Genomic DNA, 25,888 nt, shown 5'->3' with positions numbered 1-25,888 from the left:
TTTAAAGCAGTGTGTAGAGGGAAATTTATACCACTACATGCCCACAAGAGAAAGCAGGAAAGATCTAAAATTGACACCCTAACATCACAATTAAAAGAACTAGAGAAGCAAGAGCAAACACACTCAAAAGCTAGCAGAAGGCAAGAAATAACTAAGACTCCGAGCAGAACTGAAGGAGATAGAGACACAAAAAACCCTTCAAAAAATCAATGAATCCAGGAGCTGTTTTTTTGAAAAGATCAACAAAATAGACCACTAGCAAGACTACTAAAGAAGAAAAGAGAAAATAATCAAATAGACGTAATAAAAAATGATAAAGGAGATATCACCACTGACCCCACAGAAATACAAACTGCCATCAGCGAATACTGTAAACACCTCTATGCAAATAAACTAGAAAACCTAGAAGAAATGGATAAATTCCTGGACACATACACCTTCCTGAGACTAAACCAGGAAGAAGGTGAATCCCTGGATAGACCAATAACAGGCTCTGAAATTGAGGCAATACTTAATAGCCTACCAGCCAAAAAATGTCCAGGACCAGACGGATTCATAGCCAGATTCTACCAGAGGTACAAGGAGGAGCTGGTACCATTCCTTCTGAAATGATTCCAATCAATAGAAAAAGAGGAAATCCTCCCTAACTCATTTTATGAGGCCAACATCATCCTGATACCAAAGGCTGGCAGAGACACTAAAAAAAGAGAATTTTAGGCCAATATCCCTGATGAACATCGACGCAAAAATCCTCAATAAAATACTGGCAAACCGAATCCAGCAGCACATCAAAAAGCTTATCCACCATGATCAAGCGGGCTTCATCCCTGGGATGCAAGGCTGGTTCAACATATGCGAATCAATAAACGTAATCCAGCATATAAACAGAACCAAAGACAAAAACCACATGATTATCTCAATAGATGCAGAAAAGGCCTTTGACAAAATTCAACAGCCCTTCATGCTAAAAACTCTTAATAAATTTGGTATTGATGGTACATATCTCAAAATAATAAGAGCTATTTATGACAAACCCACAGCCAATATCATACTGAATGGGCAAAAACAGGAAGCATTCTCTTTGAAACCTGGCACAAGACAGGAATGCCCTCTCTCACCACTTCTGTTCAACACAGTGTTGGAACTTCTGGCCAGGGCAATCAGGCAGGAGAAAGAAAGAAAGGGTATTCAATTAGGAAAAGAGGAAGTCAAATTGTCCCTGTTTGCAGATGACATGATTGTATATCTAGAAAACCCCATCGTCTCAACCCAAAGTCTCCTTAAGCTGATAAGCAACTTCAGCAAAGTCTCAGGATACAAAATCAATGTGCAAAAATCACAAGCATTCTTATACACCAATAACAGACAGAGAGCCAAATCATGAGTGAACTCCCATTCACAATTGCTTCAAAGAGAATAAAATGACTAGGAATCCAACTTACAAGGGATGTGAAGGACGTCTTCAAGGAGAACTACAAACCACTGCTCAATGAAATAAAAGAGGACACAAACAAATGGACGAACATTCCATGCTCATGGATAGGAAGGCTCAATATTGTGAAAATGGCCATACTGCCCAAGGTAATTCCCATCAAGCTACCAATGACTTTCTTCACAGAATTGGAAAAAACTACTTTAAAGTTCATATGGAACCAAAAAAAGAGCCTGCATTGCCAAGACAATCCTAAGCCAAAAGAACAAAGCTGGAGGCATCATGCTACCTGACTTCAAACTATACTACAAGGCTATAGTAACCAAAACAGCATGGTACTGGTACCAAAACAGAGATATAGACCTATGGAACAGAACAGAGCCCTCGGAAATAATATCACACATCTACAACCATGTGATCTTCAACAAACCTGACAAAAACAAGAAATGGGGAAAGGATTCCCTATTTAATAAATGGTGCTGAGAAAACTGGCTAGCCATATGTAGAAAGCTGAAACTGGATCCCTTCCTTGCACCTTACACAAAAATTAATTCAAGATGGATTAGAGACTTAAATGTTAGACCTAAAGCCATAGAAACTCTAGAAGAAAACCTAGGCAATACCATTCAGGACATAGGCATGGGCAAGGACTTCATATCTAAAACACCAGAAGCAATGGCAACAAAAGCCAAAATTGACAAATGGGATCTAATTAAACTAAAGAGCTTCTGCACAGCAAAAGAAACTACCATCAGAGTGAACAGGCAACCTACAGAATGGGAGAAAATTTTTGCAATCTACTTATCTGACAAAGGGCTACAGAATCTACAAAGAACTCAAACAAATGTACAAGAAAAAAACAACCCCATCAAAAAGTGGGCAAAGGATATGAACAGACACTTCTCAAAAGAAGACATTTATGCAGCCAACAGACACATGAAAAAAGCTCATTGTCACTAGCCATCAGAGAAATGCAAATCAAAACCACAATGAGATACCATCTCACACCAGTTAGAAGGGCGATCATTAAAAAGTCAGGAAACAACAGGTGCTGGAGAGGATGTGGAGAAATAGCAACACTTTTACACTGTTGGTGAGACTGTAAACTAGTTCAACCACTGTGGAAGACTGTGTGGCGATTCCTCAAGGATCTAGAACTAGAAATACTATTTGACCCAGCCATCCCATTACTGGGTATATACCCAAAGGATTATAAATCATGCTGCTACAAAGACATATGCACACGTATGTTTATTGCGGCACTATTCACAATAGCAAAGACTTGCAACCAACCCAAATGTCCATCAGTGACAGACTGGATTAAGAAAATGTGGCACATATACACCATGGAATACTATGCAGCCATAAAAAGGATGAGTTCATGTCCTTTGTAGGGCCATGGATGCAGCTGGAAACCATCATTCTCAGCAAACTATCGCAAGAACAGAAAACCAAACACCGTATGTTCTTACTCATAGGTGGGAATTGAACGATGAGAACACTTGGACACAGGAAGGGGAATATCACACACCAGGGCCTGTTGTGGGGTGAGGGGAGGAGGGAGGGATAGCATTAGGAAATATACCTAATGTAAAGGACGAGTTAATGGGTGCAGCACACCAACATGGCACATGTATACATACGTAACAAACCTGCACATTGTGTACATATACTGTAGAACTTAAAGTACAATAATAAATAAATAAATAAATAAATAAATAAATAAATAAATAAATTTTAAAAAAAGCATAACCATAATACCCCAAAATTAACAATTCCGTAATATTATCAGTGTTCAAATTTCAAGTAGTCTAAGTGTCATAATTCTTTTAAACATGGCCAAAAATTGTGTATCTTTTAATTTTTAGGTTTCCCTGCCATATTTCCCTGACTTCACCTAACCTCTCTTCCCTGAGGTTTAAGAAATCAGGTTGTTTTACCGAGTTTCTCAGTCTGGATTTTGCTGACTGCCATCTCTGTGGTACAGTTTAATGTGATCCTTTGTGCTCTGTATTTCTTGTGAACTGGTTGTTGACTCTAGAGGCTTTGTCAAATTCAGGTTGGATTTTCTTATATTTGCTTTATATATTATCTGGAATATTTCTGTAAAGAAAAACATCCCCGTATCTATTAGAGGTTACCCAGTGGTTGTTTTTTAAAGCAGAGCTAGGATGAATTCTTGATTCTTTCTCTTCATTTATCACTTAAAAAATGAGTTAAGCTGGGCGCTGTGGTTCACGCCTGTAATCCTAGCACTTTGGGAGGCCCAGGTGGGTGGATCACTTAAGGTCAGGAGTTTGAGACCAGCCTGTCCAACATAGTGAAACCCCATCTCTACTAAAAAATACAAAACATAGCTGGGTGTGGTGGTGCATGCCTATAGTCCCAGCTACTTGGGAGGGTGAGGCAGGAGAATCACTTGAACCCATGAGACAGAGGTTTCAGTGAGCCGAGATCGTGCCACTGCACTCCAGTCTGGGTGACAGGAAAAAAAAAAGTTAGTTCCCTAGACTCCTTCAGTGTTGAAGGAGGATGTTTTTGCTTTTAACTAGAAGCTTTTAAGATCTTCTTCTATCCTTGGAATTCAGGAATTTAATCAGGATATGTCTAGTTGTTGATTTTTTTTTTTAAAAACCCCATCCCCATTAATGCCTGGAACTTATACTCTTTCTATCTTCAGTCTCACATCTTTCTGCAGTTGTAAAATATTTCATTCTATTATTTTTTCAATTGGTTCCTTTCCTCAGTCTTTTTCTCTCCCTCTACTTTAGTCCCTCTCACTAACATTTTTTCTCCTGGATCTGAATCTTTGCTCCATGTGTCTTATTTTGTTACACATGATTTCTTTCTCCTAGTTTTGGTCTATTTTTCTCCCACTTGTGCTTTTTATTTTATTATTTATTTATTTATTTTGAGACGAAGTCTCGCTCTGTCGCCCAGGCTGGAGTGCAGTGGCGTGATTTTGGCTCACTGCAAGCTCTGCCTTTCGGGTTCAGGCCATTCTCCTGCCTCAGACTCCCAAGTAGCTGGGACTACAGTCGCCCGCCACCATGCCCGGCTAATTTTTTGTATTTTTCATAGAGACGGGGTTTCACCATGTTAGCCAGGATGGTCTGGATCTCCTGACCTCGTGCTTCACCCACCTTGGCCTCTCAAAGTGCTGGGATTACAGGTGTGAGCTCCCGCACCCAGCCTCCCACTTGCTCTTTTAAACTATTAATTTGGCCTCAGTGGTGTCCATCCAATTCTTCAATTAGCTATTGAATTTTTATATTCATAAAGTATAGTTTTAGCTTCAAGATTCTCCTTAAGTGTGAATAATTATATTTATTGTTATTTAATAAGAAATATAGAAATATATATTTATTATTATTATAGTTATTATTTGGTTCAAACTGTTGTCAGTCTCCTCTAGCAGCTTGTTCCCCCAGGAGCCTTGTGTTTTGGGTTTTCTGTTGTTCTTCATTGCTTTAGCTCATTGGGTATGTATTTATTTTCCTTTGTCTAACTTAGGGCTCTTTTCGCTCCTGGGTCTCACCTCCAAGAGTGGACACTTTAAGTGGTGAGTGTTGGGAGATGCAGAAGTCACAATGCTGTGGGCCTCCTGTAGAGAAGTAGGAAGGACTCAGTTAAGTTGTCCAACTCCTTTGTGACTCCTTGGAGGTTGAGAGACTGCAAGGAACTTCAGAGCACACAGTCTGGTCTGCCCATCTTCATGAGGTCCACCAATTTCTAGGGACTAGGCTCTCCCACAAGAACTGCAGCATTGTCTTTGCCTCAGGGCTCCTTGCTTAGTACCTCCTTTCTCCTGTAGGGGGAAAACATCCTACAAGCTCTTTTTATGTGGACCCTGAGACTTCAATCCACCCTTCTGCCTCTCTTAGATGATGATTTTTTTTTTTTTTTTTTTTTTTTTTTGAGATGGAGTCTCGCTCTGTCGCCCAGGCTGGAGTGCAGTGGTGCGATCTCAGCTCACTGCAAGCTCCGCCTGGGTTCACGCCATTCTCCTGCCTCAGCCTCCTGAGTAGCTGGGACTACAGGCACCCGCCACCACACCCAGCTAATTTTTTTGTATTTTTAGTAGAGACGGGGTTTCACCATGTTAGCCAGGATGGTCTCGATATTCTGACCTCGTGATCCACCCGCCTCGGCCTCCCAAAGTGTTGGGATTACAGGCATGAGCCACTGCGCCTGGCCTTTTTTTTTTTTTTTTGAGATGGAGTCTCACTGTGTTGCCCAGTCTGGAGTGCAGTAGTGCAATCTCGGCTCACTGCAACCTCTGCCTCCCGGGTTCAAGAGATTCTCCTGCCTCAGCCTCCTGAGTAGCTGGGATTATAGGCATCTACCACCATGCCTGGTTAATTTTTGTATTTTTAATAGGGACAGGGTTTCACCATCTTGTCCAGACTGGTCTCGAACTTCTGACCTCATGTGATCTGCCTGCTTTGGCCTCCCAAAGTGCTAGGCTTACAGGTGTGAACCACTGTCCCCTGCAGGATGCTGGTCTTAATAATTGGTTAAGGAAAGGTAATTGGCATTTGGATTGGATTTGGAAAGAGAAGACTTCAGGGATGTAATGAAGCCACCACTTTTTCTTGAACCCGTTGGAAGTTCTTAAATTGGATATTTTCTAACTATACGAGCACACTATACAGACCTTTTGGATGAGGGATTGCAATGAACATCTGAAAAATCATAAGCCTGGAATTCTCCCCCAGATATCTGGTTAACTTTCATACCTTTGATCTTTGCTCAAGTCTCACCTTCTCAGGTGTCTACCCTAACCTCTCTATTTATATTGTAACATCTGTGTCCTGTCTTTGCACTCTGATTCCACTTACCCTGCTCTCTTTCTTCCCTAGCTCTTAGCATTATCTCATATACTAATTTTTTTTATTTACTACGTTCAGTGATGTGCCTACAACATTTGATACCTAGAATGAATATTTTTTAACATCTTCTTCTGCTGAATGATGAAATTATTTTCAGAAATAATCATTAAGTTAAATGAAAAGTACTATGCAGTGAACATTTTCTCTTACTGAGTTTTGTTATAATTATTATGCCAAATAAATAAATACAGTATAAGGCAGGAAAAAAATCCACAACTATTTAGCCCATTGTTTTTATTTTATTTTATGTTACGTTATTTTATGTTATTTTATTTTGAGACAGAGTCTTGCTCTGTCACCCAGGCTGGAGTGCAGTGGTGCAATCTCAGCTCATTGCAACCTCCGCCTCTTGGGTTCAAGCGATTCTCCTTGCCTCAGCCTCCCAAGTAGCTGGGACTACAGGTGCATGCCACCATGTCTGCCTAATTTTTGCATTTTTTTAGTAGAGACGGGGTTTCACCATGTTGGTCAGGCTGGTCTCAATCTCCTGACCTTGCGATCCGCCCACCTCGGCCTCCCAAAGTGCTGGGATTACAAGTGTGAGCCACCGTGCCTGGCAACCAATTGTTTTTATATCTAGTTAATTGTTTGAACTTGGATTCTGCAGTTACAGACTGATGTTTTATGTAATTGTTCATTAACTAATAAGCGAAGTTTTTAAAAGTAAAACTAAGCATTTCTGGCCGGGCACAGTGGCTCATGCCTGTAATCCCAGCACTTTGGGAGTCTGAGGTGGGTGGATCATGAGGTCAGGAGTTTGAGACCAGCCTGGCCAACGTGGTGAATCCCCATCTCTACCAAAAATACAAAAACTTAGCCAGGTGTGGTGGGTGGGATGCACCTGTAATCCCAGCTACTCAGGAGGCTGAGACAGGAGAATCACTTGAACCTGGGAGGCAGAGGTTGCAGTGAGCCGAGATGGTGCCACTGCACTCCAGCCTGGGCGACAGAGCAGGACTCCCTCTGGGGCAAGGGGGAAAAGAAAAAACCCTAAGCATTTCCAAAAGGTACAATTTATGCAACTATTAATAAAATTGCTGATATGTTTTATCCCCCTTAATGTTCTTTAGTTTCAAAACACTTAATTTGAAGAGAATAAATTTCAATGTTAAAGATATTGTTCAAATTTAATAAAATTTTTTAGTGTGAACTAAAATTTGCACTTATTAAATTACATCTTGCTATTTACACTGTATTTCATTGTTTTAAATTTTAGACACAAATACCAAAAGGTCCCATAAAATGACGGAATTGGAGTGCCTCAAGTTGTTTCTTGGTCTTAACAATCACTGTGCTATCTTTGTTTTATTTTGAATCTATCATTTAAATGCACAAGAATGTAGTACCACAGGGATGGAAAAGTCAACTGCATCCTAAGAAAGGGTTGGAAATAAGAACTTCATATTAAGCAGCCTTCAGGTTTAACAAAGCATGGTGCACTACTTTTTTTTTTTTTTTTTTTTTTTGAGACAGAGTCTCGCACTGTCGCCCAAGCTGGAGTGCAGTGGCATGATCTCAGCTCACTGCAAGCTCCGCCTTCCAGGTTCACACCATTCTGCCTCAGCCTCCCAGGTAGCTGGGACTACAGGTGCCCGCCACCGCGCCTGGCTAATTTTTTGTATTTTAGTAGAGACGGGGTTTCACCATGTTAGCCAGGATGGTCTTGATCTCCTTGATCCACCCGCCTCAGCCTCCCAAAGTGCTGGGATTACAGGCGTGAGCCACCACGCCCGGCCTGGTGCACTACTTTTGAAACAAATGTATGTGCCTAAGTTTGCATGGATGGGGGTTAGCTGTAACTGGGAGTTTCCCCAACGAACTTGTATGTAGACAACAATTGAAGAATAAAAAATCTGATAATTTGAAGCTTACATATATATTATTTAAACTCAGCAGTAACTGCAGTAATTATTTGGAACTTAGACCAACAAAATGTTTTTTTCAGGAAGGAGTATTTTTATCACTGACATTGATCAGAATTACTGGCGCATGGTGGTAATAAACTGATTTTAGTCAGCTTTTTAATTGTTTATACATTCTCTATAGACCAAGCATTCCTTTATCACCAGCACTTGCGGTGTAATGCTCCCAGCATCCCATCCTTGGTGTGTCACTAATTATATTTGTTGTTTATTGTCTGTACCCTTGCTCTGCGTCACCATTTCACGCTTGCTCCATTAGGATGAGGATCTGTGTTTTGTTCAGTGATAGTGCAATCATATATTTGTTGAATGAAGAAATGAATGAAGCTCAAGTTCAGAGACTTTCTATGTCTTTTTCCTTCTCCAGATTATAAGAGGGATCAGTACATAGTGGATACTGTGCTACTGTTGACTCACTGACTTAAATGCTTGGCATATAGTCTTTTTGGACTCATGAATTTCTTGAAAATTTTGGAATTTTGATTGAGATTGCATAGATCAACTTGGAGAATTAGCATCTGTACTAGTATCTTACTGCTGCTGTAACAAGCTATAAACTTAGTAGCTTAAAGTAATGCAAACATTAGCTTATAGTTCTAGAGGTCAGAAATTTGAAATGGGTTTATTGAGCTAAAATCAAGGTGTCAGGAGGACTGTATTCCTTCTGGAGATTCAAGAATCCTTTTATTTTTCCTGGCCTTCTCTAACACAGAGAGGTTGCCTATATTCCTTAGTTTGTTACCCACCTTCCATCCTCAATGCCAGCAGTCACATTTCCTTCTGACTCTTTCTGCCTCCCTCTTTCCCTTGTAAGGATGCTTCTGAGTACAATAGGTCCACCTGGATAATTCAGGGCTATCACCCCAGCTCAAGATCTTTTAACTTAATCACATATACAAAATCCCTTTGCTGTGTAAGATAACATATTACAGGTTCCGGGTATTAGGACATAGACATCTTTAGGGGTACCATTATTCTGCCTATTACAGCATTTTAATAATATTAAATCTTCCTATCTGTGAACAAAATGTTTCTCTCCATATATTTAAGTGTTCTTAAATTTCTCTCAGTTTTCAATATGCTGGTCTTCTTTTGTCATATTTATCCCTTACAATTTTTGATGTTGTAAATTTTGATGCTTTTAAAATTTCAGGTTCTAGTTCTTCATTACTGTGTGTAAATACAATTCATTTTTATTGATTGATATTCTATTCTGTAACCTTTCTAAAATTCACTATTAGTTCTAGTAAAATAAATTGGATTTTCTACATAGATGATCATGTTGTCTGTGAATAAAGACAGTTTTACGTCTTTCCAATCTGGATGCTTTTTCATTCTTTTTCCTGTCTAATTACAGTGGTAAAAACTTCCGGTAACAGTGTTGAATAGAAGTGGTGAGAGTGGACATCTTGTCTTGTTTCTTATCTTGGAGAGAAAGCTTTCAGTATGAAGTTAACTGTAGGGTTTTTTTTTTTTAGAGATGCCCTTTATCAGCTTGAGGAAGTTACTTCTATTCCTGGTTTGCTGAGTTTTAAAATCAGGAATAGATGTTGGATTTTGTCAAATGTTTTTTCTACATTCTCTCATATTGAGGTGATCATATGGTTTTTCTTTTTTAATATGTTAATATGGTGAATTACTTTGAATTCACAATATTTCTGATTTCCCTTTTAATTTCTTATTTACCCATGGGTTATTTAGAAGTGTGTTAGTTTCAGAATATTTGGGGGATTTTTTTCAGAGACCTTTCTGTTATTGATTTCTAATTTAATTCATCTGTGCTCAGTTAACACTCTCTTAAATCAACCAGAACTTGTTCTGTGGCTCAGAATATAGTCTTTGTGAATGCTCTGTGTATACTTGAGAAGAATGTGTTTTGTGTTGGTGTTAGATGGAGTGTTCAATAAATGTTGATCAATCATGTTGGTTTACAATTGTTCAAGTCTACTATATACTTGCTGATTTGCTATGTGCTTTTTCTATCAGTTATTGAGAGAGGGGTATTAAAATCTGGCTGTAATTGTGAACTTGTCTATTTCCCCTTATAGTTCTATCACTACTTTATGTATTTTTAAGCTCTCTATTGGAGGCATACATGTTTGAGATGATTATCTTTCTTGATTAATTGACCCTTTTATTATTTGAAATGACCTTCTTTATAACCTTTTGATATTCCTGTTTAATATTAATAAAACCACTCCAGCTTTTATTTTTTATTTTATTTTATTTTTAGTGAAAGAGTCTCACTGTGTTACCCAGGCCTCTGGGTGCAGAGTGCAGTGGTGCAATCATAGCTTACAGCAGCCTCGAACTCTTGAGCTCAAGTGATCCTTCTGCCTCAGCCTCCCAAGCAGCGGGGACTACGGGCATGTACCGCCATGCCTGGCTAATTTTTAAATTTTCTGTAGAGATCGAGTCTTGCCATGTTGCCCAGGCTGGTCTCAAATTCCTGGCCTTAAGCAAGCCTCAGACTCTTAAAGTGCTGAGATTGTAGGAGTGAGTGCTGTGCCTGGCCTCACTCCAACTTTCTTCTGACTAGCATTAGCTTGATATATATTTTTTCTGTCTCTTTGTTTTTAATCTGTTTGTTTTTATATTTAAAGTGCATTTCTTGTATGCAGCATATAGCTTGTTTTGTCTTTCTGTCCAATCTGACAACCTCTGCCTTTGAGGTGTTTACATTTAAATGTACTATCTACATTTAGTGTGATTATTGATAGGGTTGGGTTTAAGTCTGTTATCTTGCTATTTGTTTTATAATTTTCCCATCTGTTCTTTGTTCCCTTTTAATTTTGGTCCTGCCTTCGTTTGGATTAATCGAATATTGTTTATCAATATAATCCAATTTATCAGTTATCTTTTAAAGATATTTAGATAAAATTTTTACATATTTACCCATGTAATTACTATTTCCAGCACTCTTCATTCTTTTGTGGAGATCTTAGTTTTTATCTGGTATCATTTTCCTTCTTCCTGAAGGACTTTCTTTCACATTTCTTTCAGTGTGGATCTGCTGGTGATGAATTCTTTCTGAAGGCATCTGTATTTCCTTTGAAAATTTTGCATGTTAATATGGTACCTTCATTTAAAAGTTCATATTTACTTAACCATCCAACAAAATATTGGGTGCATATTATGTGCCAGGTACTATCCTAGGCATTTGAATATAACAGTGTCCAAAACGGGAAAAAAAGTCTCTGTCTTCATGGAGCTTAATTTCAGCTCAGGGAAGACTGGTAACAAGTAAATATAACAAAATGGTAAGAGCTATGGATAAACATAAAGCTGGAGAAGGGAATAGGAGTAGTGTGGTTTAGGTAACATGGGGGAGTTTTCAGTTGGATGGTTAGGAAAAGTCTTACGTGAAAATATGGTATTTAAGCCAAGATTTGAAGATGAAGGAGTGAGTCATGTGGATATCTAGGAGAAGAGAATTTCAGATAGAACAGCAATTGTAAAAGCCCTGAGGTTTATAATAGTAAGTGTGCCTAGTAGGTTCAAGGAGCAGGAAGGAGACCAGTGTGGTTGATCAGAGTACACAGTGGGTGGGTGCTAGAGGACAAGAGCAGAGAGGCAGTGGAGGCCTAGACCGTGGGGTGTGTTGCAGGAGCTTCTGAATGAGATAGGGAGTTATTGCAGGGCTGTAAGCTGAAAATGACATTATCTGACTTATGTTTTTAAAGGATCACTCTGGCTACTTGTATTGAGAGTAAACTCTGTATTGGAGAAGGGAAGCAAGAACAGAAATGGAAAAGCCAGTTAGGAGATTATTATAACAATCCAACTAGAGAGAATGATGTTTTAGACAAGACCTGTAAGAAGTGGTTGAATTATGAATATTTTGAAGATAGACATGAAGGATTTGCTGATGGATTGGATATGGGTGTGAGAAAAGGAGTCAAGAATGATTCCATGGTTTAGCCAAAGAAATGGAAGGAAAGAATTAATTTCTTCAGTGTTGCATATAGAAACCTGAAAAAGAAAAAATATCATTTTCTGAGGTGAAAATATTGTGGTGTCAAATGGCTGCAACAGCCTAGCACAGGGTAGGTACTTTGTAATTAATGAATGAGAAGGTTAGGAGTTCAAGTTAGTGACTGGTAATTTTGAGATGACTATTAAACCTTTACATGGAGATGTTGATTGGGTGATTAAATGTAGCAATTTGGAGGGCAAGAGAGTAGTCTAAACTGGGGCTCTTCTGGAAGTTGTTGGCCACCATTTGAAAAAAATAAAATAATTTGGGAAAAATTGAAATATTTATAATGAGTGTTTCTATCCAACAAGACACATATGTAAGAATGTTCATAATAGTATTATTTGTAGTGAACCTAAACTGGAAAAAATACCCATCAGCAAAAAACAAACAAACGAAAAAAAGAAATGGTATCGTCATAGAATGTATTCAAGAATAATGAAAATGAATACACATGCAACATCATTGATGAAGCCAAATGTCAAATAGTTCTTTATGATTCCACTCATATAATTAAAACTAAAGTATAGTATTAGAAGTCAGGATGGGAGATTATTTTAAGGGAAAAAGGAGCAGATAGTGATTTTTTTTTACATTCTTTAATTTTTTTAAATTATACTTTAAGTTCTAGGGTACATGTGCACAACATGCAGGTTTGTTACATATGTATACATGTGCCATGTTGGTGTGCTGCACCCATTAACTCATTATTTACATTAGGTATATCTCCTAATGCTATACCTCCCCCCTCACCCCCCATAACAGGCCCTGGTGTGTGATGTTCCCCTTCATGTGTCCAAGTGTTCTCATTGTTCAATTCCCGCCTATGAGTGAGAACATGTGGTGGTTGGTTTTTTTGTCCTTGTAATAGTTTGCTGAGAATGATGATTTCCAGCTTCATCCATGTACCTACAAGGACATGAACTTATCCTTTTTTATGGCTGCATGGTATTCCGTGATGTATATGTACCACATTTTCTTAATCCAGTCTATCATTGATGGACATCTGGGTTGGTTCCAAGTCTTTACTGTTGTGAACAGTGCCGCAATAAACATACATGTCCATGTGTCTTTGTAGCAGCATGATTTATAATCCTTTGGGTATATACCCAGTAATGGGATGGCTGGGTCAAATAGTATTTCTAGTTCTAGATCCTTGAGGAATCACCACACTGTCTTCCACAATGGTTGAACTAGTTTACAGTCCCACCAACAGTGTAAAAGTGTTGCTATTTCTCCACATCCTCTCCAGCACCTGTTGTTTCCTGACTTTTTAATGATCGCCATTCTAACTAGTGTGAGATGGTATCTCATTGTGGTTTTGATTTACATTCCTCTGATGGCTGGTGACGATGAGCATTTTTTCATGTGTCTGTTGGGTGCATAAATGTCTTCTTTTGAGAAGTGTCTGTTCATATCCTTTGCCCACTTTTTGATGGGGTTTTTTGTTTTTTTCTTGTAAATTTGTTTGAGTTCTTTGTAGATTCTGGATATTAGCCCTTTGTCAGATAAGTAGATTGCAAAAATTTTCTCCCATTCTGTAGGTTGCCTGTTCACTCTGATGGTAGTTTCTTTTGCTGTGCAGAAGCTCTTTAGTTTAATTAGATCCCATTTGTCAATTTTGGCTTTTGTTGCCATTGCTTCTGGTGTTTTAGATATGAAGTCTTTGCCCATGCGTATGTCCTGAATGGTATTGCCTAGGTTTTCTTCTAGGATTTGTATGGTTTTAGGTCTAACATTTAAGTCTCTAATCCATCTTGAATTAATTTTTGTGTAAGGTGCAAGGAAGGGATCCAGTTTCAGCTTTCTACATATGGCTAGCCAGTTTTCTCAGCACCATTTATTAAATAGGGAATCCTTTCCCCATTTCTTGTTTTTGTCAGGTTTGTTGAAGATCACATGGTTGTAGATGTGTGATATTATTTCCGAGGGCTCTGTTCTGTTCCATAGGTCTATATCTCTGTTTTGGTATCAGTACCATGCTGTTTTGGTTACTATAGCCTTGTAGTATAGTTTGAAGTCAGGTAGCATGATGCCTCCAGCTTTGTTCTTTTGGCTTAGGATTGTCTTGGCAATGCAGGCTCTTTTTTTGGTTCCATATGAACTTTAAAGTAGTTTTTTCCAATTCTGTGAAGAAAGTCATTGGTAGCTTGATGGGGATGGCATTGAATCTATAAATTACCTTGGGCAGTATGGCCATTTTCACAATATTGAGTCTTCCTATCCATGAGGATGGAATGTTTGTCCATTTGTTTGTGTCCTCTTTTATTTCATTGAGCAGTGGTTTGTAGCTCTCCTTGAAGAGTTCCTTCACATCCTTTTTAAGTTGGATTCCTAGTCATTTTATTCTCTTTGAAGCAATTGTGAATGGGAGTTCACTCATGATTTGGCTCTCTGTTTGTCTGTTATTGGTATATAAGAATGCTTGTGAATTTTGCACATTGATTTTGTATCCTGAGAGTTTTCTGAAGTTGCTTATCAGCTTAAGGAGATTTTGGGCTGAGACGATGGGGTTTTCTAGATATACAATCATGTCATCTGCAAACAGGGACAATTTGACTTCCTCTTTTCCTAATTGAATACCCTTTCTTTCTTTCTCCTGCCTGATTGCCCTGGCCAGAAGTTCCAACACTGTGTTGAACAGAAGTGGTGAGAGAGGGCATCCCTGTCTTGTGCCAGGTTTCAAAGAGAATGCTTCCTGTTTTTGCCCATTCAGTATGATATTGGCTGTGGGTTTGTCATAAATAGCTCTTATTATTTTGAGATACGTCCCATCAATACCGAATTTATTGAGAGTTTTTAGCATGAAGGGCTGTTGAATTTTGTCAAAGGCCTTTTCTGCATCTATTGAGATAATCATATGGTTTTTGTCTTTGGTTCTGTTTATATGCTGGGTTATGTTTATTGATTTGCATATGTTGAACCAGCCTTGCATCCCAGGGATGAAGCCCACTTGATCATGGTGAATAAGCTTTTTGATGTGCTGCTGGATTCAGTTTGCCAGTATTTTATTGAGGATTTTTGCATCGATGTTCATCAGGGATATTGGTCTAAAGTTCTCTTTTGTGTGTGTGTGTGTCTCTGCCAGCCTTTGGTATCAGGATGATGTTGGCCTCATAAAACGAGTTAGGGAGGATTTCCTCTTTTTCTATTGATTGGAATCATTTCAGAAGGAATGGTACCAGCTCCTCCTTGTACCTCTGGTAGAATTTGGCTGTGAATCGGTCTGGTCCTAGGACTTTTTTTGGTTGGTAGGTTATTAAGTATTGCCTCAATTTCAGAACCTGTTATTGGTCTATCCAGGGATTCACCTTCTTCCTGGTTTAGTCTCAGGAAGGTGTATATGTCCAGGAATTTATCCATTTCTTCTAGGTTTTCTAGTTTATTTGCGTAGAGGTGTTTATAGTATTCGCTGATGGCAGTTTGTATTTCTGTGGGGTCAGTGGTGATATCCCCTTTATCATTTTTTATTGTATCTGTTTGATTCTTCTCTCTTTTCTTCTTTAGTAGTCTTGCTAGAGGTCTGCAGATAGTGAGTTTTAAGACAGCAAACACTAGAGGACCTACTGGAAATCTGGTAATGTTCTATTTCTTCACTTGGGTGATGTGTTTGCTTTGTCATCATTCATTGAGCTGTACACTTATATTTTGGATGCTCTTTGTTATATATGCTACATTTCTTAAAACATTAAACTATCATGTTAACACATTGCCTTCCAAATAATTCCTTGACCGGACTCTAGTTGTGAAAGCTGTACTTGACTCCTAGCTATGCTTCTGGTTCTAACTAGTCATAAAACACACAGGATAATTCATTTAAACTGTGATAGGAAGAGCGTTGTACCACTGACCAAGTTCCAAATACTGGGAAAGTGGGAGAATTACAACCACTGAAGGAATTAGTGCAGGTCTATCGTATCCCCTTTGACATCTAAAATGTTATTGACTTTTTTTAAGTTTGGAATTTAAAATGAATTAGAGAAAACACAGTAGGAAATCTTGGATTTAAATATAGCATTAAAACGCCAAACCCCACATATGAAACTATAAGAGCATTATTTCTCAGTACAATGCAGTAACCTCATAAAAACATATATAAGTTGAATTAGGTGTGTGCTAATTATTTTGAACTTTGGGCATTAAGATGAGTCTATAATTTATCTTATTGTTTATGTAAGGATGGTTTACCTTATGGTGTTTATTAAGGATATGAAAGCTACTTGTATAGTGTAGTCACTTAAGATCCAGATCCCACTCTAATGTATCTATCAGTCATGTCCTCCCTGACATTTTGATTTAATTGCTTCGGTTCCTCACTACATCTCAATAGGTTGGAACTATAGATCAAATCTAACAAGATAAAATATAATGGGGCTAATCCAAGGTTTTATGTTTAGGTTCAGGATAAATAAAGGGAAATATGATTTACCAACATAGGTAATGAAGTGTCAGGAGGTTATGTGGATTTAAGATCAAACTCTTCAGTGGTACTATCCCCTCAAAGGGTTAATGTGATTATAGGCAACACTATTGCAAGTAATGGGAGATAATTAGACTACACCAAGAGGATTACGGTAAGTTTATGGCACCATATTTTAAGAGTGACACTGACAAACTAGAGCTCATCCAAAGGAAAGCACCAGATGTTTAAGGGGTTATGAAAAATGGATGGCCAGGTGCGATGGCTTATGCCTGTAATCCCAGCACTTGGGGAGACTGAGGCGGGCAGACAGGAGTTTGAGACCAGCATGACCAACATGGTGAAACCCCATCTCCACTAAAAATACAAAAATTAACCAGGCATGGTGCACATTGCCTGTAATCCCAGCTACTCTGGAGCCTGAGGCAGGAGAATCGCTGGAACACACAATCAAAGGTTGCTGTGAGCCGAGATCGCGCCATTGCATTCCAGCCTGGGCAACAGGAGCGAACCTCTGTCTCCAAAAAAAAAAAAAAAAAGAAAAGAAAAAGAAAAAGAAAAATGGATTACATGGCTGAAGAAATTGGACTGTGAAGTCTTACAGCAGCTCTGTAAGACACTATCTTCATTTTACAGAAATAATACTGAGGCTCAGAGAGAATAAATGATTCATTAAAATGTAACTAAATAGTGGTTGGCTCAGGACCCACAACAACTCATGATTCTTAATCTGATATCCTTTCTGTTTCAAAATATTGGCTTTTAATTTTATTTTTTAAAAGTCTGGCTGTTAGCCTATATATGTGGAGAAACTTGAAGTTGTAAGGGAAGGATTACAGATTAAATGAATGGAAAAGGAAAGAATGCTCAGGGTAGAAAGATCAATGTGAGAAAATAGTTTGGTTATCAGTATTATAAGTTTATGAGTTATTATAGAAATGTGTTATATTTTACATATTTTTCTCTTTCTCTTTTTCAAGGTTTTTGACTCCAATGAAGAATCTGGGTATCTTGTTCTCACCATAGTTATATCAGGTCATTTCTTCATTTTCCAAGGACAGACACTACTGGTAGGTTTATGCGTAATAGTTTAACATGGAAATATATCTTTGTCTTCTTAGCTTTACATGAATTTTTGTATCCTCAAGCTTCTTCAGTCTCACTGAAATTCATTAAGGTCAACACATTAAGCATTTATCAAATGTGCCATAACGGTGGGAAATACAGAAACGTACTGAATATTGCCTGCCCTAAAGGGGTTTAGGATTTTGTTAGGAGTCAGAGTGGATCAAAAGATTGAAATTAACCAGTATGATAAAGGATTCTGTAGTAAGGGAGATTGAGTTAAGATAGGCTAGGTTAACAGAGACAAGTATGGAGAGTTTTCCAGATAGGGAAAACAGCATATGCAGAGGGATAGATTTGCAGAAATAAAGAAAACAAAAAAGTGTTATTATTAATTGATAAGAGTCCTCCATAAAACTCTAATTTTATAATGATGCATGTGTTCTTTATTCTGAATATATGTACACTTTAGGAAATTTTAGAATGAAGAAATATGTAAAGAAAATAAGAATCAACTTGGCTGAAAGTTTAGGTTTTATTTGGTACATAGAAACCAATGAAAGAAAAAAAAAATTAGTAACTTCCAAACAAAGAAATTGTACAAGAAAGGAACATATAATGGAAAGTTATTATATCATTTAGCTGTGAATGATGTCTACATTGACTTAAATTCATACAACAAATATTTACTGAATATCTACATGGGCATAATTTAACAAATATTTATTGAATAATTAGTATATGCTAGGCATTTTAGGGGATGCTAGGGATATAGCAGTGAACAGTGAAGACAGAAATCCCTTTCATTATGGGATATCATCATTCTAGTGAGGGAAAACCAGCAATAAGCAAATAGGTCAAATACATTTAAAAGACATTAATTTTTTTGGATCGCTTACATATTCTGTCATAATATGGTAGGAGCTCACATGTGTATATTGTGATGATTCATCTTTCTGCTTAAATATAGTCCTTTTCATTGAATGTAAGATGACCTGCAAAGTCATCTTTGTGTTCCTTGTGACTTAAAACTGCGGTATGAGTTGTACTATTTTGCTTTATCTACTACTGTCAGGGTCTGCATCAGGTGCAGGAGATAAGGTTTCTTCAGCTGCTAATGAGTACTACAAATGGTAGACTTGAGGGATACCTAGTGCACAGCTAGTTCTCCCTGTCAATATCATGGATCTTTGCTGAATGGTGACATTAAAGCAGTTTGGCTTCCACAGGTGTAGGAGACCACCCCATACTGTGTCTCTGCTCCATCTTTTTGCCCCAGTGGTAACTATTGTGAACAAATGGATAGAAATGTCTTTGTATCATACATAGAATGATTTTTGCACTGTAGTCACAAAACCAAGTTTGTCAAATTCTAAGATATCCATTACTGAGAATTATAAGGATAACTCTGCAATTTGGTGCATGTTGCATATACAGTCATGTGTCTTATTACAACATATCAGTCGAGAGGATCACAGCTATGATAGTGATCCCATTAGATTATAAGGGGGCTGAAAAATTCCTGTCACCTGTGACATCTTGGTGATACTGGCCCTTGTAGGCATAGGTAATGTGCATGTTTGTGTCTTAGTTTTTAACAAAAAGTTTTTAAAATACAATTTTAACAATGTAATAATAGAAAAAATATTGTGTATGTTTTAAGTTATTGTAAAACAGTCCAAATGATTTTTTAAAAATTTTAAAGTTTATAAAGTACAAATGTTACAGTAAGCTAAGGTTAATTTATGATTGAAGAAAGATACTTTTTAAATAAATTTATTTATAAAAATAGTCATTAAGGAAATGCAAATTAAAACCGACATGAGATAACACTACATACTTTTTAGGATAGTTAATTGAGTGTACAGTGTTTATAAAGTCTACAGTAGTGTACAGTAATGTCCTAGACCATCACATTCACTCACCACTCACTCACTGACTCACCCAGAGCAATTTTCACCTTTCAAGCTCTATTCATGGTAAGTGCCCTATATATGTGTAATTTTTACTGTACCTTCTCTATGCTTAGATATACACATATTTAGCATTGTGTTAGTGTTACAGTTGCCTACAGTGTTCAGTACAGTAACATGTTGTACAGGTTTGTAGCCTGGGAGCAATAGGCTATCCCACATGGCCTAGGTATGTAGTAGGCTGTACCATCAAGGTTTGCATAAGTATACTCTATGATAGTCACACAATGACAAGATCGCCTAATGACACATTTCTTAGAATGTTAAGTGACATATGACTATACATATTTAACTTAAATACTGTAATATTTTTTAAAATCTTTTAAAAAATTTTTAAAAATCACTTTTATTGAGGTATAATTTACATAAAATTCACTGTCTTTAAGTGTTCAATTTGATGTGTTTAATGTATATAGTCATGTAACCATCACCACAATCATGATACAGAACATTTCAATTAACCCAGTTTCCTTGTGCCTCTTTGCAGTGAGCTTCTCTGCCCACCTTCAGCACCTAGAAACCACTGATCTGCTTTCTATCACTCTAGTTTTGCATTTTTTAATAATTTTTATTTATATATATTTTGACAGATAAAATTGTATATATTCACTGTGTGCAACATTATTTTGAAGTATATACACATTGTAAAATGACTAAATCTAGCTAATTAACATACGCATTACCTCACTGTAGTTTTGCCTTTTCTAGAATTCATGTAATGGAATCATACGATATGTAGTCTTTTCAGTCAGGCTTCTTCCATTCAGTGTAATTTGAGATTCATCTCTGTTGTTCCATGTTATCTGTAGTTGATGCCTTTTCATTAATGAAGAGTATTCCATTGCATAGCTAAACCTATTTTGCTTATCCATTCAGCTTTTGATAGACATTGGAGTTGTTTTCATTTTTTCAGCTGTTATGAATAACACTACTGAATATTTGTATACGAGCCTTTGGGCATGTTTTCATTTTTCATTGTTAAATGTCCAAGAGAAGAACTGCTGAGTCATATGGCATATCTGTGTTTAACTTTTTTTTTTTTTTGAGGCGGAGTCTCGCTCTGTCGCCCAGGCTGGAGTGCAGTGGCCGGATCTCAGCTCACTGCAAGCTCCGCCTCCCGGGTTCCCGCCATTCTCCTGCCTCAGCCTCCCGAGTAGCTGGGACTACAGGCACCCGCCACCTCACCCAGCTAGTTTTTTGTATTTTTAGTAGAGACGGGTTTCACCGTGTTAGCCAGGATGGTCTCGATCTCCTGACCTCGTGATCCGCCCGTCTCGGCCTCCCAAAGTGCTGGGATTACAGGCTTGAGCCACCGTGCCTGGCCATCTGTGTTTAACTTTATGGGAAACTGCAAAACTGTTTTCTCAAGTTGCATTCTCATAATGTATGAGGGTTCCACATGTTCCACATCCTCACCAACACTTGTTATTGTCAGTCTTTTTAATTTTAACTATCCTAATAAGTGTGTAGTATTATCTCATGGTGGTTTTAATTTGCATTTCTTTAGTGACTAATACTGTTGATCATCTTTTCGTGTATTTGCCATTTGTATGTCTCATTGGTGAAGTGTCTGTTCATGTCTTTTAACCATTTTTGAGTTGTTTGCCTTCTTATATTTGAATTAAGAATTCTTACTCTGGTTACAGCTCTTGTACAGAAAGATGTTTTTCAAATATTTCTACCAGTTTATAGCTTATTTTTTCATTTCTTAGTGTCTTTTGAAGAGCAGAAGTTAAAAATTTTGAAGTGCAATTTTTTTTCTCTTATGGTTTATCCTTTTCATATACTACTTAGGAAATTTTTACCAATGCCAAGATTGCAAAGTCGTTTTTTTTTTTTTGAGTCAGAATCTTGCTCTGTTACCTAGGCTGGAGAACAGTGGTGTGATCACAGCTCACTGCAGCCTTGAACTCCCAGGCTCAAGTAGTCCTCCCATCTCAGCCTTCTGAGTAGCTGGGACTGTAGGCACACACCACCATGCCTGGCTAATTTGTTACAGTTTTTGCGGAGACAGGATCTCACTATGTTGCCTAGGCTGTTCTCAAACTTCTGGACTCAGGCAATCCTTTCACCTCAGCTTCCCAAAGTGTTGGGATTATAGGCATGAGCCACTGTGCCTGGCTGCAAAGATTTTTTAAAATGTTTTCTTCTAGAAGTTTTATGGTTTCAGCTCTTATATTCAGGCCTCTAGTTTATTATGAACTTTTTTAGTATTTATTTATTTATTTATTTTTTCTATTTGGATACTTTTTTTTTTTTTTATACTTTAAGTTCTAGGGTACATGTGCATAACGTGCAGGTTTGTTACATATGTATATTTGTGCCATGTTGGTGTGCTGCACCCATCAACTCGTCAGCACCCATCAATTCATCATTTATATCATGTAGTATTTAATATTAATATTTTTTATTTTTATTTCATATAGTGGTCCTTCTTTCCCACAATTAAAGCAATGTGGTATTGATAAAAATTACTATATTATGGAATGTAATCATGGATCTTAGGCAATTTACTTCTGGAACCATTGAATTAATTTTAATATATGGCGAAAGTTAAGAAATTGGGTTTATTGGCCGGGCGCAGTGGCTCATGCCTGTAATCCCAGCACTTTGTGAGGCTAAGGTGGGTGGATCACCTGAAGTCAGGAGTTCGAGACCAGCCTGGCCAACATGGTGAAACCTCATGTCTACTAAAAATATAAAAACTAGCCTGGTGTGGTGGTGGGTGCCTGTAATCCCAGCTACTCGGGAGGCTAAGGCAGGAGAATTGCTTGAACCCAGGAGACGGAGGTTGCAGTGAGCTGACATGGTGCCACTGCACTCTAGCCTGGGTGACAGAGTCTCAAAAAAAAAAAAAAAAAATTTGGGTTTATTTTTTGCACGTGGATAGCAATTATTTTAGTACCATTAATTGAAAAGACTAGCTTTCCCTCATTGAATTACCTGGGTATCATTGTTGAAAATTAGTTTGCTAAGTATGTGTTAGTCTATTTCTGGACCCTTTTCTGTTCTGTTGATCTAAATGTCTATCCTTACTCCAATAACACACTGTCTTTACTTCTGCTTTGTTATAATTTTTGAAATCAGGTTGTTTAATTCTTCTTCCAACTGTGTTCGTTTTCAAAGTTGTTTTGACTATTATAGGTCATTTGCATTTCCATATAAATTTTAGAATGACGTTTCCTACAAAAAAGCTTACTGGGATTTTGATGGGACTGATTTGAATCTATAAATCAATTTGAGAAAAATTGACTTCTTTTACCATCTTCTAACTAATGCGCATATTTAAAACTCTCCATTTATTGATATATTTGATTTCTCTCATCAATGTTTTGTAGTTTTCACAATACAGGTCTTACACATACTTTGCTAAATTTATCCACAAGTATTTCATATTTTTTATGTTCTTGTAGGTAGGATTTTAAAATTTCAATATCTAATAGTTTGTTGCCGATGTATAGAAACATAATTGATTTTTAAATATTGACCTTGTATCCTGTGATCTTGCTAAACTTATTTATTAGTTCTGTAGATTTTTTCTAAATTCTTTAGGGTTTTCTACATAGATGGTCTGTGTTCCATAAGTAAAGATGTTTTACATTCTTCCTTTCAATCTGTATATTCTCCCTGCCTGCCTCACCTGCTTCCCACAGATTGTGCTGGCTAGGATGTCCTTTTCAGTGTTGAATAGCAACGGTGAGAGTTGATGTCCTTGCCTTGTTTCCCCATCTTAGGGGGAAAGCATTTAATCTTTTCACCATTAAATATAATGTTAGCTGTAGGTTTTTTTGTAGATCCAATTCATGAAACCAAGGAAGTTCCCTTCTATTCCTAGTTTGCTAAAGGACTTGTTTTTTCCCTTTGAGCTTCTGGTATATATCTATTTTAAAATAAAAAGTATATATATAAATATACATATAATTAAGGTGTACAATGTAATGTTTTGATATACATTGTAAAATGATGACTGTAGTCAAGCTAATATATCATTACCTCAGAATTACCATTTTATATGTGTATGGTGAGAATACTTAAGATCTATTCTAGCAGATTTCAAATATACAGTATAGTGCTATTATCTATACTTATGCTATACATTCGATCTCTAGAATTTATTCATCCAATATAACTGAAGCTTCGTACCCTTTGACCAACATCTCCTCATTTCCTCCACCTTCCCTGGCTCACCACTAGTAACCACTATTCTATTCTCTGCTTCTATGAATTTTACTATTTTAGATCTCATATATAAGTGAGATCATGCAATACTTTTTTGTGTCTGGCTTATTTCACTTAGCATAATGTATTCCAGGTTCATCTATGTTGTTGAAAATGGTAGGATGCCTTCTTTTTTAAGGCTGAATAATATTTGTGTGTGTATATGTACATATATACATAACAATTTTTTATCCACTTATCCACTGATGGACACTTAGGTTATTTCTGTATCCTGACTATTGTTAATAATGCTGCAGTGAATGTGGAGTACAGATACCTCTTCAAAATACTAATTTCATTTCCTTTAGAATATATACCCAGAAGTGCTATTGCTGGATCATATGGTAATTCTATGTATAATTTTTTGAGGAAACTCCATACTATTTCCCAAAGTAGCTATACCAATGTACGTCACCACCAACATTGTACAAGGATTCTTTTTTCTTCATATCTTCACCAATACTTCTTATCTTCTGTCTCTTTATTAATAGCCATCCTAAGAAGTATGAGGGGATAGTGTCATTTTGGTATTAATTTGCATTTCCCTGATGATTAGTAATGTTGAACACTTTTTCTTATACCTGTTGGCCATTTATATGTCATCTGTGGAAAATGCTTATTCAGGTCCTTTGCTAATTTTTTTGTTTTTATTTTTTTGAAATGGAGTTCACTCTTGTCGCCCAGGCTGAATAATAAATAAATTATTTAAATAAATTTATTATTTAAAATAAATTTTAAATTTTATAATAAAATTTTTCAATTCTTACTGAATCAACCTTTATTGTAGAAGTATTTGATTTTTAAAATTATGTACATATGTAAATGTGATAAAAGTAAGAATACATATTTAAAATATATTTTGTCCCCTACATTAAAGAATAATTTTCATCAGTTCATGACATTTATTCATAATCTTTCTTGGCCTCCACAAAAACCAACACATAAAAGAGCAAACACTTCTGGATTATAACACATTTATAACACATGTAATTTTGTGTTGGCATTATATTTACACACCCTCTCCTCGCATACTAATCTGGGTCATGATACATTTTTAGAACTTTTTTTTTTAGAACTCACTCTGTTGCCCAGGCTGGGATGCAGTGGTGTGATCTCAGCTCACTGCAACCTCCACCTCCTGGGTTCAAGTGATTCTCCTGCCTCAGTCTTCTGAGTAGCTGGGATTACAGGCGCCCACCACCATGCCCAACTAATTTTTGTATTTTTAGTAAAGATGGGGTTTCACCATGTTGGCCAGGCTGGTCTCGAACTCCTGACTTCAGGTGATCCACCCACCTCGGCCTCCCAAAGTGCTGGGATTACAGGTGTGAGCCACCACTCCTGGCCGTAGAACTTTTTTCATAAAATGTAGAGACAGGACAGCCATGGAAAGTTTTAGCCATTTCTGTCTTAGTACAATGATTCAATCACTAGCATGGATCTAAATACCATATATTTATATTTTCAAAGTTGTATGGAAGCTGCATCCACAAAACCCCTCCAAAAAATACTAACAGCCTAGTAATAGCTTCATGTGTGTGATATGTTTATGTAAAACTCAAAACAGGTCAACAAGGTTTTGGGCTTTCTGCTTGGTCCTGGGAAGTTATTTAAACTTAATTTCCCTTAACCATCATAGGTCTCTGATTGCCACTCCCTGTGAGGTCCATGGGAACTGAATGATTCAGATTAAACTGCATGCATGGTGTCTAGTAATACTAGAGATTTCCATCTTGCTTGTTCATATAGCACCTGCGTTCAACTGGGGACGTCACTGCCAGAGGGCTCCATGGAGACCTACTACTAGACTATTCTATTGTTATTTATGTCAAAGGGTTAGTATAGCAAGAAGGCTGAGATATCTTGACCCTATCCTCAGTTTACCTTGGACTTGGGCTCAACTGACTTTCCCTTGCTAGTCTTGGCAGTTAGAATAGATTCTCCCGTGGCCATTTTGGGCTTTAAATTTTTTTTTTTTTTTCTAATTGTG

The 25,888-nt window shown here is 37.3% G+C and overlaps 1 protein-coding gene across 2 annotated transcripts in view; it reads left to right on the top strand.

Annotated features, from left to right (window-relative positions):
• The window catches only part of REC114 (REC114 meiotic recombination protein), a 139,492-nt gene that overhangs the window by 29,593 nt on the left and 84,011 nt on the right, over nt 1–25,888 (top strand). For both annotated transcript variants that reach the window (XM_030930389.1, XM_010383273.2), the window contains exon 2: nt 17,623–17,712. In XM_030930389.1, coding sequence (XP_030786249.1) covers nt 17,623–17,712 — 90 coding nt within the window. The remainder of the gene's footprint in view (nt 1–17,622; nt 17,713–25,888) is intronic.

This window comes from Rhinopithecus roxellana, chromosome 5 (assembly GCF_007565055.1).
Source record: "Rhinopithecus roxellana isolate Shanxi Qingling chromosome 5, ASM756505v1, whole genome shotgun sequence".
NCBI lineage: Eukaryota > Metazoa > Chordata > Mammalia > Primates > Cercopithecidae > Rhinopithecus > Rhinopithecus roxellana.
Note: the sequence above shows the minus strand (reverse complement) of the source record. Positions and strands in the feature narration are given on the sequence as shown.